The sequence below is a fragment of the Carassius gibelio genome, chromosome B19, assembly GCF_023724105.1.
Source record: "Carassius gibelio isolate Cgi1373 ecotype wild population from Czech Republic chromosome B19, carGib1.2-hapl.c, whole genome shotgun sequence".
In the NCBI taxonomy this organism is placed as follows: Eukaryota; Metazoa; Chordata; class Actinopteri; order Cypriniformes; family Cyprinidae; genus Carassius; species Carassius gibelio.
Window position 1 is genome coordinate 25,518,639 of NC_068414.1, and position 19,532 is coordinate 25,538,170.

The 19,532-nt window shown below is 35.3% G+C and overlaps 1 protein-coding gene across 1 annotated transcript in view; it reads left to right on the forward strand.

Moving 5' to 3' along the window:
- Positions 1-6,265: 6,265 nt before the first annotated feature.
- crybg2 (crystallin beta-gamma domain containing 2) overlaps positions 6,266-19,532 on the forward strand; it is a 29,256-nt gene continuing 15,989 nt past the window's right edge. Inside the window, exons 1-3 of the mRNA XM_052584961.1 lie at positions 6,266-6,545; positions 12,142-12,244; positions 15,376-18,245. Coding sequence (XP_052440921.1) covers positions 6,376-6,545; positions 12,142-12,244; positions 15,376-18,245 — 3,143 coding nt within the window. The 5' untranslated portion in view covers positions 6,266-6,375. The remainder of the gene's footprint in view (positions 6,546-12,141; positions 12,245-15,375; positions 18,246-19,532) is intronic.

Genomic DNA, 19,532 nt, shown 5'->3' on the forward strand with positions numbered 1-19,532 from the left:
TTTACCACTATTTCAGTCTTTCTGCTGAAAGTTTTGTGTTTAATTCAATACATTACTGGTCATTTCTTTGTAATCATTTGTGAACTTTCTAAGTAATTTCCAAGAGGACATGGTTTCATAGTAAATCCTTTTTTTTTTTCCTAAGGGAAGATTCCAGATATATTATGAAACCTACAAATCAGTTTTTCCATGTGAGTAAGGTGGCTTTAATCCTACACAAAATAAAATCTTTCTGTAGTTATAAGGTAATGGAGTGTGATGTATGATCTAATTCTGCAGTATCCCTTTAGGTGCTACTCAATTGTGAAAAGGTTTTAAAATATAATTTTGCCACACCTTTTTCAATCGGGCGAAACGTCATTTTAAAAAGCGCATCAAAGTTACACCTAAAAGCCTTAAAGGAAATAGTTCAAATAAAAATAATATTGTGTTAGAAAATCATTTTCATTTGATGTTCCATGATCATTTTGCTCTATTAATGTAATTTACTGCCCTCTTACTAGAAGACTTCTGTGTAATTTGAATACTATTGAAATGACAACATTCCTGGGCTTTTGGCCAGACTGGCAGCTTACCATTTGACTTCTTTCTTGTCTTATCCATAAATCACTTTGAAGTGCAGTCATTATGTATCTATGACTACAAGAGAATTGAAAGTACAACCGGCACCATCCTTTCCAGCGAACCTGAGAGGTCTGGAAAAGCAACATTCAGTAATTATCACACAGGACCAAGGCGACACATATCCTGACTGACAGATCTTACATGCTTGGGTGCCTTTTTAGAGCAATACAGTGGAATTTTTAATTACATAACTTTTCAAGTTGTTAATGCAAATAAGTATTAAATGCATTGGCTATTATGAACTAACAATTAACTATACTGTTAAAGTATTCATTAATATAGGTTAATGTTACTCTTTATGTGTTTTTGAAACATGTTTGAAAAATGTTTAATTTTTTTAAAGATTCAAAGTGCCTTTTAGGCAGTATTTGATTTGTGTTCAGTTACTATTTGCACATTTAATACATGGAAATAAAGAACATCAAATATTTGATACCATCGGATTTTGCACATCCTACGCATAAAGAATTTAAGAAAAAGAAGAAGAAGAAAAAGAAACTGGCAGGTCACATTACTAATATATGTGTGGGTGAGTGTCCAAAGGGCAAGAGAGACTGTTGCTATGAATAAACATCTAAACATTGCATGTTATCTATTATACTCAACAGCCAGTTTTAACGCTTCAATGCATTTTCGCTTTTTCTTCTTCAGTTCTGACTCAAAAACCCAAGCATGATTAAAAGTCTCAAGTGAATTCCAAATATGCACACGGTCGCACACTAAAAAGCTGATGACACATTAGATAATGTGCCTCACTTCTAACTAAATCAAATGTATGGCTGAGTTAAATCCAGAATTTCCCTGTACATATTTATTATGGTCACACGTTCCTTGTCATACATTTCAACAAAAATCTTCACTAGAAATGTTTCACACCTAATTTGCGCCATAACAACTATACAGGCTTACTTCCAGATAACTGTGCACGGATTAACCTGTTTTGTTTAAAGCAACATTAAAAGGGTTGAATGACTGACAGGCAATCTGCCTAACTGACCTTTCTACTTTCTTTTTATTTTAGGTAGTACAAGGAATTGTTTCCTTCTGTGTAATCTGATCATCTTTGTACAATTGGACGCACTCAAATGCACAAACAAGATCAAGAATTTTTGTGCTGTGTGTCCTGGTTTATTTCAGTTTGATGCCTCACCTCCAACTGCAAACGTTTTTTTTTTTCTGTTTCTGTTCTTCCTCAGCATGCAAAACAACACAGTTCTTCAATAAGTGTGAAGTGGGTACTTTCACAATCACATTTTCCTTGCCACAATGTAAAAAAAAACAGAAAACATAAACAACTTGCACTTTATGCAACAATAAATCACTTTTGCTTAATTTAAATTTGTTCGGTTAACATTTTTATTTTGTCTCAATTTGTTTTATTTATTTAAATCCACTTTTTTTTATGAATTATGTATTGCAGGGGGTACCTGCTGATTGTTGCATCTCATCACAACTAGCATAAGTCAACTGATCCTATATCTTGTCATAACATATACAGACTTTAAAATATAGCAAACGAAGCCATGATGAGACTCCTAGACCAGGTATACACAATCAACAAAGATATACCCCTCCCACTTTTCCAGAGAAAGAGTTTTACCTTGTAACAAGACTTCCACATAACAGACATTTCTGTGTATCTGTGTGGCCTTTTAATACGGCTGCCTCCATTGTTGGAAATGATGTTGCTAATGTCAGTGATCTGTGGTGTGACCAGGAAGTTTTCATAAGTGGACCATGAAAAAATCATACCTGCATGACATTTGTTGTTGACATCTTTGTGTTTTTTGAAGGTCTGGACATGCCCTGGTATGTCAACTGGGCAACATCGTTCTGTTTTCCACACACCAGATTAGTCACAGACTTGTTCAAATGTTCATACACTCCTTTTGCCAGTCAAATACTCGTGACTAAGTGGTGCAGTGGTCATGTCATGTTTCTCAATCTGCTGTGTCATTTGCTATTTAGGATTGATTATTTAATCATGGACCTCGGAGAAAACATTTACCAAAATAGGAAGTAGACCTGTCCTTTTCTCATATGAAAAGACAAACAAATGAAAGCCAGTATGACAGTACTGAACCAGACAAATGCAGACAAATCCTCTTTTGTCAGCGGCGTCATGCACCTGTTTTTGAATGTTACTTTTGTATAATTTTTCTTTATTTGTAATTGAGTTTAACAGCGAGTGATCACAATGCACTTGTTGTATGGAAAAGAGCAGGGCATTTTCCATCACATTTCAAAGTCATGGGAGTTTCAGGTGACAGAAGCATGAGGAAATGATGAAGGAGTGAACTTTAGCATATGATCTGTGGAAAAGACGACTCATAATTAAACTCATTAAGTGTTTATTTCTACTTTCAGCATTTTAGACAGATTTTTTTCCCCCTATACTTATCAAGTTAATTCTGTAGTGGAAAAGTGTCTGTCTAAAATAATACATTCAGACTCAAAGCATAGCCTCTTGTGGCACATCAAAGTAGCAGTAACTTCCTTAGCTGATATTAAAATCCTTATCAATTGAGTAATTAACCAGAGTAAGGAAGTTGAACTCAGTCAAATTTGCATTTTGCATGAGAGGCACTGCTTTGATTTCTCCTCAGTTTTAATGTACTGTATATGATGCTTCTAGTCAGAGCAATGAATTTGGACTCACATTCATCGTTTTTTATCAATTAATTATTTTATTTTATTTTCAACGTGCATACCTGTTAAACATTCTTCTTTCATGGTTCAGATGGATGGGTGATATCCTGCAAACAAGCTCTGTCAATACTATAAAATTAATTTCAGTTATGTCTGAAACCAGAAACTGAATTCAATCTATAACTGCTGAAAAAGTTCCACCTCAGCTCTGTGTTTGAATGCATACAGTATGAGTAACCATAGGTGTGTTAAAGATCATTGTTTTTGACTGCTGGTTGTATAATCACTTTATATTTTAGCCATTGTTACGTTCATGTTATACAATTATACATTACTTGTCGCTCTTTGATATATGACTAGCCTAATATAAATGAAATATTAGGCTTATTTTTCTCAGAAACTATCTCTTACGAAATTCACTTGACTTGTAGCTATAATTTCAGTTCAGAGATTCAACTAGTAGCCTATGCTTTCACGTTTTTGGTAAATTAGCGCAAACTGCAGGTCAAAGGATGTTATCACTATGTAGGAAGGTTTTGGTTGTGTTATGTGTTGACAATAGGCCTAGGCCTACACTGCACAGTATCGAATTACATTGCACCTTATGGTTAAATGTTGTGTGAACAGTATGCAGCGAAGAATGTTTCAATATGCATTGAACTAAATACATCACAAGACCCCATTGCACTGCATGTTTGATTCTTACATTTTACCCTTATTTGTTTTGCATACATGTCTTACAATCTGATTTAAAGTTTTCTGATAATAGATATTTATGGGAAGATATTTATATCTGCCACAGTTCAACTCTTACGTTTGATTAAAACTTGTTTTATAAAAACATAAATATAAATAAAAATGTATATATTTTTATATAAAGTGGTTACCACTTCAAGTGTGAAAGCGCATGCTAAAAAAGATTGTTTAGTAGTGTGGCGACATCTGCTGACGAATAAATGTCATCATTTCTTGTGGAGCAGGAAGCACAAGTACAGTGTAGGTGCAGTCATATTTGCTTGAATAATTGGGCCTATTTCTGTTAGATTTTCAAATTTGGTTACAACACACTTGCTTTTCAAAGGGTAAAGGTGCTGTGGCTGTCCACATTTGAGTTGACAAAAGAAACAATTGTTTTGATAGTTGTTCAAAAGATTAAAACAAAAGAAAGATTTTACATTAAAAAAAAAAAATCTATAGCAAATAGTAGCACTGAGGGACAGTAGTTAAATAGTCAAGGTCACCCTATGAGCACATTTCTTATAGTCCTACAGCTAGTGTATGCTAGAGGTCTGTACCAGGAAAGTAACAAAAACAAGTGAACTAAAATTATAAGGTGACTTAAGGTAATGTGGGCCAGTTTTTGTAAAACATACAATTTACAATTTTATAAAATAATAAAATAAAAATATTTACTTCTGTTAACTTTAAGGTCCAGCTAATATTTCAACTTGAATACAGTTTATATAACATGTTATTTGCAAGGTTTATGCACCGGTAAACTTCTTGAGATCGCAATGCACTCTTTTTTTTTCAGGTAAAGTGGGCCAGCTGTTCTGGTAAATTAAGCCATTCCTGATTTATCAAATTATCCTGTATCTTAATTAAATACATATCGCTACGTTCTCTAAACACTTTAAATGTACTTTGATGCGTCCAATGTTAAATATTGTATTCTGAATCTACATTTTGTTCTTCTCATCCTTTTTTCACAGCATAAACTGAACTTCCTGCCTCACCTTCTTTTCCCTTATTTTCTGATTGCACACTAATTGCTGTTTTCAATACAGTCAATCTTTACCTTGCATTGTATTACCTGTTAACTGTACAATCAAGCTTCAACCTGTATTCACCCTATAAACTGTAACAAAGCTATAGCTTCTATAGAATCAAACCAGTAGGCCTAGCCTACTGATTCAGACGTTAGGATGATAAAATAACTAAATATTTATATAGTGAACAGACATTGTAGGATAATAGAAATCGAGTATCTGGGCGTCACTGAACCAAACCTAACCTTCTTTAACATTTTTTTTTGTTGTTGTTGTTGTTGTTTTTGTCTGTATTATTTATTTATTTATTTATTTATTTATTTATTTATTTATCTATTTATTTATTTATTTATTTATTTTTTTGTTGTTGTTGTTGTTGTTTTTTTGCGGGTCTGTTTACCTGTCATTCTCCATGCTGACAGACGCCAGCTGGTAACAACAACGAAAGAAAGAAAGAAAGAAAGAAAGAAAGAAAGAAAGAAAGAAAGAAAGAAAGAAAGAAAGAAAGAAAGAAAGAAAGAAAGAAAGAAAGAAAGAAAGAAAGAAAGAAAGAAAGAAAGAAAGAAAGAAAGAAAGGTAAATTAAAAGCTTAGTATGGATTTTGAGAATCAGCTGAAATAATTTTATGTTAGGCTAGGCTATTTGTGCTTTTAGTGTTTCTTTCGAGAAAAAAAAACATTCGCGAATAGCTACAATAATAGCCTACTACTAATAATAATAATAAACGAATCATTTTTTAATTATGGAAATTATTAAATGACGTTAATGAAACGCTTAGTTTGTTATTTGCGGCAGCTTGATCAGTTGACAACATTGGAACATTTTTTAAAGGTTTGTTTCAATGGGGGAAAAGTCTCTTAGTCACTCATTTTCATAATTTCATAATTGTGCCCGCCATGATTGACTTGATTTTAAGGAGAAATTAATGATTCATTACTCATACATAACACACAGATCCCGAACAAATGGTCACTGATCGAATTAGTGAACTAATCTGATTCAAAAGATTCGATTCATTTTGATGACTCAATAACCCTAGCTAACACATTAAATGAAGTCGAGTTGGTTGCGTTTCATAACCGTATAGAGTATATTTAAATCAGGGGCGCGCGCATCCGCTGAGTTTTTAGAGCGTGCCTATGATACAAAACACTCGGTAGGTGTCTCACTATAGCTTTGAAACAGCTAGAGCATCTGTTGACGAGAGAGCAAGGTTTGACGGTGTTCTAGAGAGCAGGTACTTCTACCTGCGTCGACGCAGTGCATCGTAATACAATTTGACACAATTCATTCGCGTGCTTCTGCAGTCGCCTAATCCTTTTGAAGTTTCACCATGGCGAAAAAGAGTTTTTCCACCAAAAAATCTTTGAGGAATTTGTTTTCTAAAAGTGAAGTAAATCTCAAAGAGTCTGTAGAGAAAGATGACAGCGGCAAAGGATTTCTCAAAACATTTAAAAGGAAGTCAAAGAAATCGGAGAGTACGGAGAGTCTAAAGGCTGCAAGGTAAAACTATTTCATTATGTTTGCCGCTAATATGATCTATGCTTAATTTTTGTCCATGTTTCCTGACAGTCTAAAACCAATATCTGTCATCTGTAGGTTTAAACGATACAGAATTTACAAACTACAAGCTTATTGAAATTCTCAATGATTTATTCTGTAGGTATTTAAAAACCAGCTAGGCTGTTCTGTACAGTCAAAGTCTGTTTTTCCTCTAATTTGATTGCCCAGGTAGTTTTCAGAGACTAATGATAAAGGACTTGTGTTATATTTTCTATTCTGTTCTGCTGTAATTTGTAGGATTTATTTTCTATTAAATATTATTATTAGTAGTAGTAGTATTTTGAAATATATTCGGGAAATAAATTATTCTGTTAACCTTTTGGCACCTTAAATTATTATAGACTATTTTAATGTTATTATTACATTTTATTGTTGTAATTGTATTGTTGTTGTTGTCTAGGTTTTGTTTGAAATGTAAGTTTATATAAAATATAAAATTATAAGATCCAGTAACACTTCTGTGCTTGTGATATTGCTTAATTGAACAGATTGATTACATAATTATATAAGTTTATTGCTTGATTATTTGATTACATGACTAATACAAATTGTTTGTGACTTTTTTGGTGTAAATAAAATATTCAGTAAGCTTCTTGAGACACAAAATATAAACGTCCTGCAATTATCAATTATAAAAATAACTTTTTTTCAAGTGATTTCATAAGAAATATTTGACCCATATTGTTCCAAAACAAACATAAGAACTGACTGAATATCTTAAAGGGATAGTTCACCTCAAAATGAAAATTCTGTTATATTATGTTAAGGCCTTTGTTCATCTTCAGAACTCAAATTAAGATATTTTTGATGAAATCAGAAAGCTTTCTTACCTGCACAGACGCAATGCAACTTAAATGTTCCCAGGCCCAGAAACATAGTATGGACATTGGTAAAACTACGTGATATTAGTGCCTCAACTTAAATTTAGTGAAGCTATGAGAATACTTTTTGTGCATAAAAAAATAAAAATAACATTAGGCTATTCAACAAATCTTCTCCCTAAGTTACCGTCTTCCACATTTTTGGAGAGTACCACGATGCATGTGCATGCTTTCCCCAAAACATAATCAGTGTATTCAATGTTGTTTACTTTCAGGGGAAAGTGCATGCACACACACAGCAGTGAACACGCACACACCGTGAACACACACCCAGAGCAGTGGGCGGCCATTTATACTGCAGTGCCTGGGGAGCAGTTGGGGGTTTGGTGCCTTGCTCAAGGGCACTTCAGTCGTGGTATTGCCGGTCCGAGACTCAAACCGACATCCTTAGGAGTCAAACTCTCTAACAACTAGGCCACGACTTCCATAATATACTAATATATGTTGAATTTTGACATTACTAAACTTTAAATTATGTTGACAGTAAGTAATAAACAGTATTGAGCATTGAGTAGTTGAGTATTGTGCATTTTTCCTTACTATTTTTTAATAGTTGTTTAATCATATTAACGGAACCGGAACTGTTAGGCAGAACCGGAATGGGAACATTTCGAATGATTCCCAACCCTAGTCATGGTACTCTCCAAAATGGTGGAAGACGGTAACTCTGGGGAGAATAATTGTTGAATAAAGTCGTTATTTTTGTTTTCTGCATTTCATCCAAAAATATCTTACTTCGTGTTCCAAAGATGAACGAAGGTCTTACGGGTTTGGAATGGCATGAGGGTGAGAATTAATGACAGAATCTTCCTTTTGGGAGAACTATCCCTTTAAGTGAATTCATTGTGATAAGAGCACATTCAACATTTTTACCAACGTTATTTTCACTGTAGGTAGAGCTGTACAATTAATCAAAATTAAATTGCAAAGGCAATAAATCGTGATTAGGCAGAAGCTGCAATTCTCATGCGTATCTTTCAATGAAGCACAGTTCTGTGATCGGTAGTAAATCTCCAACCAAAGGCCAGAGGGCGCACTCATGCTGAAAATCCAAATATATCCCCCGAAGAAGAAATCCAGCTGAATAAACAGAAGATTTAACTGCTTTTATTGAATCAACTTGTCTAGTAAACACACAACTATGGCAATATATGGTTTAAGTTCTTATTAGGGCTGTAGCTATCGAATATTTTAGTAATAGAGTATTCTACCAAAAATTCCATCGATTATTCGAGTAATCGAATAAAATGTGTTTCAGCCCTAGTTCTTATTATTAGAATTTTCATCATAATAAACTATATCTATAATGAAATGCTAATCAACATTATCATTGCTTAGAATACAATTAAATAGTGTGTGCCTTAATTATTCTGTTTAAGAAGCCACATCATCTCACAGAAGGATTCATTTCTAACACTCGGAGTTTGGAGTAAAAACATGTTATTAAATGAGGTATTTTCACGTGCTCTCAGTTGGAGCAGCATTTACTAAACAGAGCCGTAGTTCACTCAGAAGTCATTATCACGAACGATTTAGTTGATTTTTATAAACCTACGATTATTTCGTCTGCGATTATGAACATGATTTTGCGCAGCTTGTCAGAGAACTACAGCTCTTTGTAGTAAATGCTGCTCCACCTGAAAGCAGGTGATAGAGATATACAGTAGTACTACTAATCACAGAATCGGCTTTACTGACCAAATGTGCATGAAAATCGCGATTAATCGCATTCTATTTATCGTGTAGCCCTAATTGTAGGGACAAATTTGGAAAAAAGTAAAGGAAAACAATTTAAGGACTCTTAAAGTGACTGGGGATTCCTAAAGCGAAGTCTCACAAACTGCTACAAACATCAACATTTAAAAAACATTGGGGGCTTATTTGGGACACTTGGGAGCTCAAATGGTACACAAGTACCTTAAAACAGTTACTGTAGGACTTGTTATGCAGCGGACTTTTGGTCTTGGCTGAGTTTGAATACGCTCTTCAGCTTCATCTAGTCAGCGGGTGAATGTGCTCAGAAAGAGGTCAATTGCAATTTTAGTGTTTCTTTATGGAACCTTTCAGTCATATAAGTGTGTCATATAACTCATAGTCAAGTAATGATTTTAATTGTTCCATAATTTCAAGGGTGGTAGAACGTTGGTAAATTTAAGGCTGCAGAGTTGACAAATCTACAAATTATGCAGCTAATCATGATGACACTTATACCAGAAATGTTTGGACTGAATGTAGGTTAATGGGGGTTTTGAGTTTAATCATGTAAAATGACCTATCGCTTTAATCGCTAATACTGTGTGAAGAACATGTTTGTTTGGATGTTTGGATTTGCATATTCACACAGCTTAGCCAATTAAAACCCTGAACAACCAGCTTTTGTACTTAAATATTGTAGGTTATTTGTACTGCCAAAAAAGCTCCTCCCTCAGGTGAGCAACCTGCTGTAAACTTATAAAAATACCCTGACATGTGACTGTTCTTCAGAACCTGCCTGTTGTAACAGACAGGATCTTTCTTCTGTTTGCTTGGCACAATACGTTGTGATGCTTTATTCAAACACTGTTCGCCATGTGTCTCCATTCCCAAATAAACTGTGACACAAAGGCAAACAAACTGTGTACTCACAGTGAGGTCATGTGACAGCAATACATTTAAAATCATCAATCCTTTTGCCAGTTTAGACAGACTCAACATAGTTTATAATTGTCTCTGATAGTAGACTAACAATGTGTAGGATGTGAAAGTGTTTGTAAGTTGAGAATCCAGCTGCAGATATCACTCACAACCAGAGAGAAACTGCCAACCAGACCAGAGAGAAGTCTTAGCTAAAGTTTAAAATTTTTGTAATTTAAAATGTATTTAGATCAAATGGTATGAAAGTTTAATATCAGTTATCTATGGAAGCCCATTTCCACCAGTGAATAAAAAAATAAAAAAGGAAATTAGGACTTTTTTCTCGCAGTTCTGACAACTTTTTTTTTTTTTTCAGAATTGAGTTATACAAACTTGTGGTTCTGATTTTAGAAGTCAGAATTGTGAGATGTAAACTTGCAATTCAGAGAACATTTCAGTCTTTTCCCCTTCAAAAATTGGGCTTTAATTACTTGCAAATGTGAATTTATATCTCACAATTTCGAGAGAAAAAAAGTCACAAAAAAGTTTTTTTTACTCAGTGGTGGAAACGAGCTTCCATAGTTTTCAGCCATAACATGAAAATAATTTTTAAAAAACTGTTGGGGAAATAATTTTTTTATACTGTATATATTTTTATTTTATTTTATAAATTACCTGTTTAGTTTCCTATGCTCTGTAAAATAAATGTAAGGGCCAGGAATCAATTTCCTGCCTCGCTATTTTAAGAAAATGAATATAACTCTGCATGACACCAATGCATCTTTTTCCCTTTTGAGTCAGTTTTCTGTGCTGCCAGCAAATGATATAGTTATACCTACAGGAACAGGCCACACCGCATACTTACTCTCTTCCATCACACAGAGCGAAACTCATACCTTTGGCTGTTCCCTCTGGGGAAAAGCTTGATAAAAAAAAAAAACGTAGATATGTGAGTGAAAGTTTCAGTTTGTTTTCACCTGATGCTGTTGGCATGACACTGATACCTGTGAAGGTGAGACCTTTAAAGAGTCACAATATTTTTACTGGTACAGGTTAATAAGAAATATCATGTCAGTGATTATGCTCAGGTTAAGTTTTAAATGTGCATGGCATGCATCAATGTGTGAACAAACACATTTTTAGTGTCATGTGCCTGGGGGGGTTAAAGGTGGGTTAGGAATGTGAAGCAAAATATCTAGCAAAAGACCCTGCAATCTTTAGGCCTCACAAAACTCCCTTCTGAGTGCTCTCACATACGGTTCAGGTTCCTAGATCGTTAATACATGTACATGCATGCAATTGAAAACTTTGAAGTTGTAGAATCAGTCTGAGCTGACTACATGACATGAACATGCTTCTATCACATAACTAAAAGCATAAGTTACTTCAATGTATCATCAGTCATTCAAGTTGCTCAAGTAACAGTTGCTCTTTGTTTAAAATAGGTTTATGTGAATGACAACGACGTGATTCACTTTCAAAAAATGTGATTGCTTCCTTCATGATGGGGACTTTTTTGGATGCACCTGTTCCACCTTAATATTTCTTTTTTAATATTCAAATCCGAGCTGAGATATTATAAGAATGTGTGATGGCACACAATTAAGAAGGTGAATCAGAGCCATGATGCACTGACGCCTGAATTCCTGCCTGCATGACTGTATTCACTCTTGATTTGCACTCACTTTACTTAAGTTATTTTAGATGGTGCTGTATAGTGGATGTGTTAGTGTTATGTTTGTGTTAGTAAGTCCATGTGTTTTAGTGTGTGTTGTGTGTCTACGTCTTGTTCTCTGAAAGTACTTTATATTTTTAAGAAAATTAATAAGCTGTTTACACATTGTATTTGGATGAGCTGTCGGTCTTAGGAAAGACAGATCATTTAATGTTGTACATTCTTGTCATTTTGGCTGACTGACTCGAGCATTGGCGCCACACAGTAAACTCCAGGTCACTTTTTGTTTGCTCTCTTTGTGCATTTATCTGAACTTTAAACCGAATTGCCAATCTCCAGATCTCTAACTGAATGTCATCTTCTACAGAACTGATTCTGGGACATTGGGAGCTGGCGACAGTGAAACTCACGATGATGAGAAGTGGACTAAACGCAAGACATCTCTGTTTGGCACTCTTCTCAGGTCAAAGGTTAGAGAGCACTACACTTGTTAATCAGTCTGATTTTTTAACTAACATATGTATGTCTATGCAATGCATATGATAACAATTTTTTAAAATTTTTCTTATTTTACAGTTAATTTGTCCAACACTTTCAGTGTATGTGTTGCAATGCAAGAACACGGTACATATTTCAGTAATATTCAAACACAGAGCTTGAAAAGTAAGGTAATTAGCACAGCCAATAGAGTGCAGGAAAATAATAACAATAATACTACACAGTTCATCCTCCTTCTATGACCAAGGATTTAAGGTTTTAAGTTGTCTTTGCCACCTGCTGGTAAATGTTGCAACTACACCCTCTTTCTCAATATATGTTTAACAGATGTTTTGTAGAAAAACTTTATCACAGAATAATTAATAAAATGGAAAATAAACAAAAAATCAAGCATGCTTTTAAGTGCACCCTGATCCCAAATATCAATTATTATTGTTTCAGAATTGTTAATTGCTATAGTCCATCTCATATGTTTTCCATATTGAATATATCCATATTTTGAATAAATAAACAAACAGTTGATGATGACAAAGATGTAATGAAGGTATGATTTAGTCTCCCCTCTCAAGCTTATGTTCAGTAATCCAGAAGTAATATGCATACCATTTTTGCACGAGAGACATGCACAGACGTGATGAAGAACACGGATGATTGAGGCAAATTATGCTATATGTCATTTTAGGAGCACTGGGTTGTGTGGAAAACAGGATGGTCCCTCTTTTTGAATGGTTATTATTCTTGTTATTTAGCATTTATATAATTGTTCTAATTTATTGTTCTTCCTACCTTTTGTCCTGTCCTCTTTTTTTAAAGACTCATAAGACATGCACAGTCCATAATTCAAACATAGATCTGAACCCAAGTGGTGTTTCTTTTAGGGATGATCATCCTTTCTCTGATTTTGAAACCTCTAAGTCAGGAATTTCAGCAGATGTTGAGGTCAATGCCATCACCACAGATATTACTCCTAACAACAATGAAATGCCTTTTCAAAAAGAGTCGCACCTGGAACATAAAGAATCAAAAGATGTAACCTCTTCCATCCCTGAGAGTTCCACGGCTGTCATTCATGACCCTTCCACATCTTGCATTCCACAGACATCTCAAAGTTCAATCTCTTCCATTCCGCAAAGTTCCATTTCTTCCATCCCCGATAGCTCCACCTCTGTCATCCTTGATGGTTACACCTCAAACAATACTATGACCCAGAGTTCCAGCTCAAACTCAGATTAATAGACTACACTAATTAATTAATAAAATATTTTTATTTCTATAATATATTCTTGGTTTAGTTAATTGTATGGATTTGTTGGACTTATATTTTTTTTACTGTCCTGCATCCTAAGGTTTTATTTAAATCTGATTCATGGATTTAAGATGGAGCTGTTATGTTTATTGGTTAGTATTTAAAGTGGTTCATCTGTAATCTGGCTTACTATTTTAAAGTACTTTTTAAAAATGTATAAAATGTATGTATGTATATCATATTTTTAAGTTAGTTGTAGTAAGATCAGGAACCAAGCACTTCAGTTTGGTTATAAATCCTTTTTTCTTTTTTTCTTTTTTTTTGCCTGACCAACAGGTGGAGCTATTTGCATGTGTGTGTACCTACATGCTTGTGTGGGTGTGTTTATTGTGGCTAAACAATAATCAGTTGCTTCACAATAAAGTGCTCACAGTGCTGACAGGTTAAGCTTTGGGCAGTTCTTCAGAAATTTCTGACAAGATGCCTGTAAGGTTTCTTCTTCCATGGCAATTCCTTTAGGTTGCATTTGGAGTCATATGATAAAAATAACAATTATTTTTACGTTGTTGTTTCACACAGTGCCTTTTGATGTATGCTGTTTCATTTATGGCACAGATAAGCGTAACTCCGTAATAAAAAAGCAGATAGCATTGATTAGCAGTGTTGAAATATCATCAAAGTGTAATTCCAGCAGGATAAAAGTTATTAATAAATGGTTCATAGATAGTTTTATTTGGCTTTACATGTAATTAAGGCTTGTCTTCAGATGTTTTACATTAGATTCAGTAGCACAAAAATGTGTCATGTTTGTTAACAGAGATACTCAGATGTTCAGTATATGTGTACTTTGGAAATGAGACAGAGTTGTGTATTTCACAACACTAGTAAACCCCATCGATTGGTTGAGTTATATGACAGGTTGACTGATGACCAGCAGATATGGTCATTTTGAACAGTACCACCCACAGTTCAAGGAATAAAAGGGCCTCCACCCAGATTGACAGAAAAAGACAAATCTCTCTCTATCTCACTTCATGACATTTCATCCACTGATGTTATCAGATGAGACACTAAAAATGCACTTAAGCAGCAGACTTATCATATTTCACCAGACAGCAGGACAACATTTAATTTCCCAAGGAGATATGAACTAGGGTGCTAATGCCATAGGTGCATAATGCATCTATTAATCTCTTAATTATTAATTATTTCTTTGATTAATTAGATTTTCTTGCTTGTTACTGTTTATATAAATATACAATAATTACATTTTGTAATTTCAGGCTTCATTTATGATTAATTTAAAACTTAACTTTGATGTTTAACAACAAATACTGTTTTCATTGTGCTTCTGTTCTGTTCTGTGTTATGTGCTCTCGTTGTCATTAGTAAAAGTCATTGAATCCCATTCAGTAAATAAAACTAATATAGTAGGGTATTTCATGAATACTTTAGTAACAAAGAGCCTATAAACTCTTTCCAGTGAACCATTGTCTCATTCCTGTCGTGCCTTAAAACATGCAAATCAGACAGGTTACTATGAGACATAAAATGTTTCTTGTGTTAACTTGCAAGAGCTTTACAATTAAGATTGTATGGTATCTGAAATAAATATATTTATTTACATTTGTGACCTATTTATATAAATGTCAACAATGCACTGCTGCATATGAATGCACCTTTATATTATTTTATATTATTTTATATAATTTTAGGTAAATGATCATGATCATTAATCATTGTCTCCTTTCTTTCTCTTTTTCATTGTATTCATTCTCCCCTTCACTTCTTTTTCTTATTTTTTTCTTGCTTTCTATACTTTCTTTTTTGACTTTCTGATCTTTTCATTTTATTTAGAAGGTGCAACACAGTTACTCGGAGACTGACCTTCGTAAAACCAAGGGCTTTGCTGTGTCCCTATCCTGGAAGAAGAAGAAGAAAAGAGACCTATCCCAGGATCTTTCAAGCAATAGTGAAGGCCCAGGGGTCAAGGATTATATCAGTGAACAGGAAGAATTTGACAACCAGGTACACACAGAACAAAACCAGGCTGGTTTTGCATCAGAACCCTCCGTTACTTCTGACCAATCCCAGTCCCGGGATGACCTAAGTGAAATGCCTAGCCCTAATAAGGAGGATGCAGGTGTTATGCCTTCAGATCTGGACAGTACATCAATACCTTATATAGACTCTTCACTGTCTGATAGTGATGTTTACCAGACACCCCCAGATAGCCCATCTGCAGATAAATCTGCTCAGTACTTCAGCTCTCATTACTCCAATTCCAAGTCTAACATTACTGACTCATTCAGTCCTGTTCCTGATCTGGAAGCTGCAGCCAGTACCGACACATGCACAGTCCATAATTCAAACATAGATCTGAACCCAATTGGTGTTTCTTTTAGGGATGATCATCCTTTCTCTGATTTTGAAACCTCTAAGTCAGGAATTTCAGCAGATGTTGAGGTCAATGCCATCACCACAGATATTACTCCTAACAACAATGAAATGGCTTTTCAAAAAGAGTCGCACCTGGAACGTAAAGAATCAAAAGATGTAACCTCTTCCATCCCTGAGAGTTCCACGGCTGTCATTCATGACCCTTCCACATCTTGCATTCCACAGACATCTCAAAGTTCCATCTCTTCCATTCCGCAAAGTTCCATTTGTTCCATCCCCGATAGCTCCACCTCTGTCATCCTTGATGGTTACACCTCAAACAATACTATGACCCAGAGTTCCAGCTCAAACTCATATTCTCTCGATACCCTTCCAGAACATTCCTCCAGTCTTCCACGTTATATTATATCTACTGAGGAAGAAGATTCTCAAAACAGTGCTGCAAATAACAGAAACATGTCTGCCAGCAACAGTGACGTAGTCTACTCTGACCCTTCCAGTGCCGATAATGTTTCATCCATGCCAGATGTGATTTTGTCTAGCACTGTGTCCTGCTCCAGAATCACAGAGAACAGTTTGGATGCTGATACTGATAGAAAGCCAATTTTATCTCTCTCCAATACTGATGTTTCTGAAAGTGATTTAAGCTCAATACCTGAGAGTTTACCCACAATCACTGTACATTCCACTGCTGATTCATGTTTACTGAGAGAATCTCACCCTCAGATTAATTGTGAGACTGCTTCAATGGAATCTTATGAAACCAACAATCATTCTTGCTTGACATATGCCACTGACTTAGAGAAACCTAGTCCTGATGAACCTGTCCTTCTTGAGAATGAGTCAAAAGTCTGTTTACCTCATTCAGCTGTGTCGAGCACCTACACCATCATTAAGCCAACTGTCACCTTTGACCTTTCAGGTCCCTCAGATCCCATCAGCCCTGACCATTCCCAGAGAGGCCTCTCTAACTATATGTCTTCTTCAGATGTGGAAACCCTAACTGAAATATCAGAACCAGACCAAATAAGCAAGGAGAGCCACCAAGCTAAATCAGCAAACTGTTCAGAAACTTCCTCAGATTTTCTGGACAGTGGCACCTCCAGCACTTTGACCTCTGAAGCCATACCTGCCTATATAATTCATCCTCCCCCTCACTTAGATGTTTCAGACCAGCTGGTTAGTTCTCAAACCCCAGAGATAGACACAAAAGAGTATGAAGATCCTGAGGTCATCCAGGGGTCATCTACTCAAGAAAGTCATGAGTTGATTGACCAGGTTAAAACCACAGCAGTTCTGACTACTAGAAATTATCTTCAGAACAAATGTGGACCAGAAGCGGAGGAAGGAAGTAGATTAGATGACGTTTATAATAAACATCAAGAATTTACAGTTGTTCAAGGCTATGAATCAGCACAGATCACGGAAGACCAAGCTGAAACCACAGCAGAGAGTATGAACACTGGAAATGACCTTCACATTTCTGGAAAGAAGAAATATGGCCAAGACTTTGAGGAACCAAGTCAACTAGGTGATGATAAGTACGTAGTTCCAGCGAATCAAGAAAAAGACACCCGATTAAAGCAAATCATGGATGTTTTATCACAACAGCAAATTATACATTACAAGTTTCCTGAAACAAATGAGGTGGCTGAAGAAAAGGGAGCTGAATTACAAACGGTTCAAAGCTCAAGAGAAGCATCTGCAATGCAAGGTGCAATGGAAGCAGAGGTATGTGGAGGCATTGAAGTGTTGACAGGTCAAGCAGAGCAGCAGATTCACCATCTCGCTCCACTGAAACCAGCCCTACCAGTCAATCAAGAATGTGTCCCTGAAGAATGCACTTCCGCCCCTCCCTTCTCTGAGCCAGTGAAGGTATCACTTGCTGATTCAAGAATGGAAACACACAGTCACCTGGAGATTTGTCTCCACCCCTTGGCCCCGCAGCAGTCAAGCAGAGAGATAACAATACCGGAGGACACGGTAAGGTGCAAATACCAAACAAGCACTGATAACCACGCTGAGAGGGAGGAATACACCGGCAGTGAAGAGACTGAGGATAAAGCCACATTTCTCCCAGGGACACAGGACAGTGAAAGTCAAGAACACACCACAGAGGAGACCTTCAGACACACCAGAGACACAAGCCACAAACAGAGAGAGGTGACAGTGACAGAGGTCGAGACAGCCAGAGAAAATATCACTCACAGGAACTGGGTACAAATCAGTGAAAGTACACCAGACAACAGAAGAGAAAACAAAGATTCCGCAGAAGTTAACGCTGTTCCTGATCAGCTACTTTCAATAGGTTTAATACCGGGTGAAAGGTGAGGTACAAATTATCTTGTTTTTAATCTATAGGCAATTTGTGTTTTTGTTGGTGTACTGTTTGGACGTAGTAATAATGTAATTAAAATACTTTTCCCTTTTTTAACCATGTAAATATGAAGGTATAAGTGCTTTTATTTTGTTTTATGTTTTATTCTTAATTGTATTTGTGCATTTATTTACAGTATGCAATATTTATGAAAAATACAAATGCATGAATCAAGTCGTTTACAAAATATTTAATTATTTTTACATTTTTAAATTGTATTATTTATTATTTATGAATGGTTTAAGAGAAGATACAAAATCAATTAACTTATCATGTTTGAATAGCACACTTTTCACATGGCGAATGTAAACCCTCAGATCTGACTGAAATTTACCTCTATAGTGATTGACATGACATTTATATTAATTCATTTAGCTGACCCCACTATCCAAAGTGACAAATTACAAATGAGGAACAGTGCAGTTTCTCATTATAGCCATCAATATTTGCAGTACACCATGACAAGATTTAAGTATGAATGTGTGCTCAAGCTGGAACAGATATTAAACAAGGGGTTATTATATGGAGAACCTTTATTTATAGTTGTATATATGTGATGAAGTCAAATTATGGGAGATGGATTTGAGCATAAAGTTGTTTATTCACAGCACCATACTTATTCCACGTGTTCAGCAACTTTATATTCTGGTTTCTGTTTCTCTCCCTCCCTCTCCCTCTCTCTCTCTCTCTCTCTCTCTGCCAGTTTCATTGTATGCAGTATATACAGAATTATTACTATGTCTCTTCTAGATTTGTTAAGATGAACTTCAATTCTTTTGTGTCAGTGAGGTTGAAGTTCTTGTCCCAAGAAGGGACAGGTTTATCAAAGCCTCACCCACTCGCTACCTCACGTCTTATACATTCATTTGAATGGGATGGGATGCTGAAAGAATGTAAGGTAGTTCAAAGTATGCTGTTGACTCATACTTGGTGATACACATTCTTAGCCATCATAAATGAAAGCCAATGACAAAACAAATGAGATCCTCTTGAATGCTTCTTTAGGCAAACAAGTATAACCAGCAAGGAATGTGGCTGATGGATTTGCATAAAGCACTTACTTGCATGTTTTCGATTTTGGTAATTGCTTACATTATGCCTGTGTGTCAGTTAAATGCAGTGGCTAACAAAAACTAGCAATAAATATTTTTACAGGATTTATTAAACTAGGTTAATGTTTATATGTACACATGCTAGTACATTTTAATATTACATGAACATTTTAAAATATATTTAC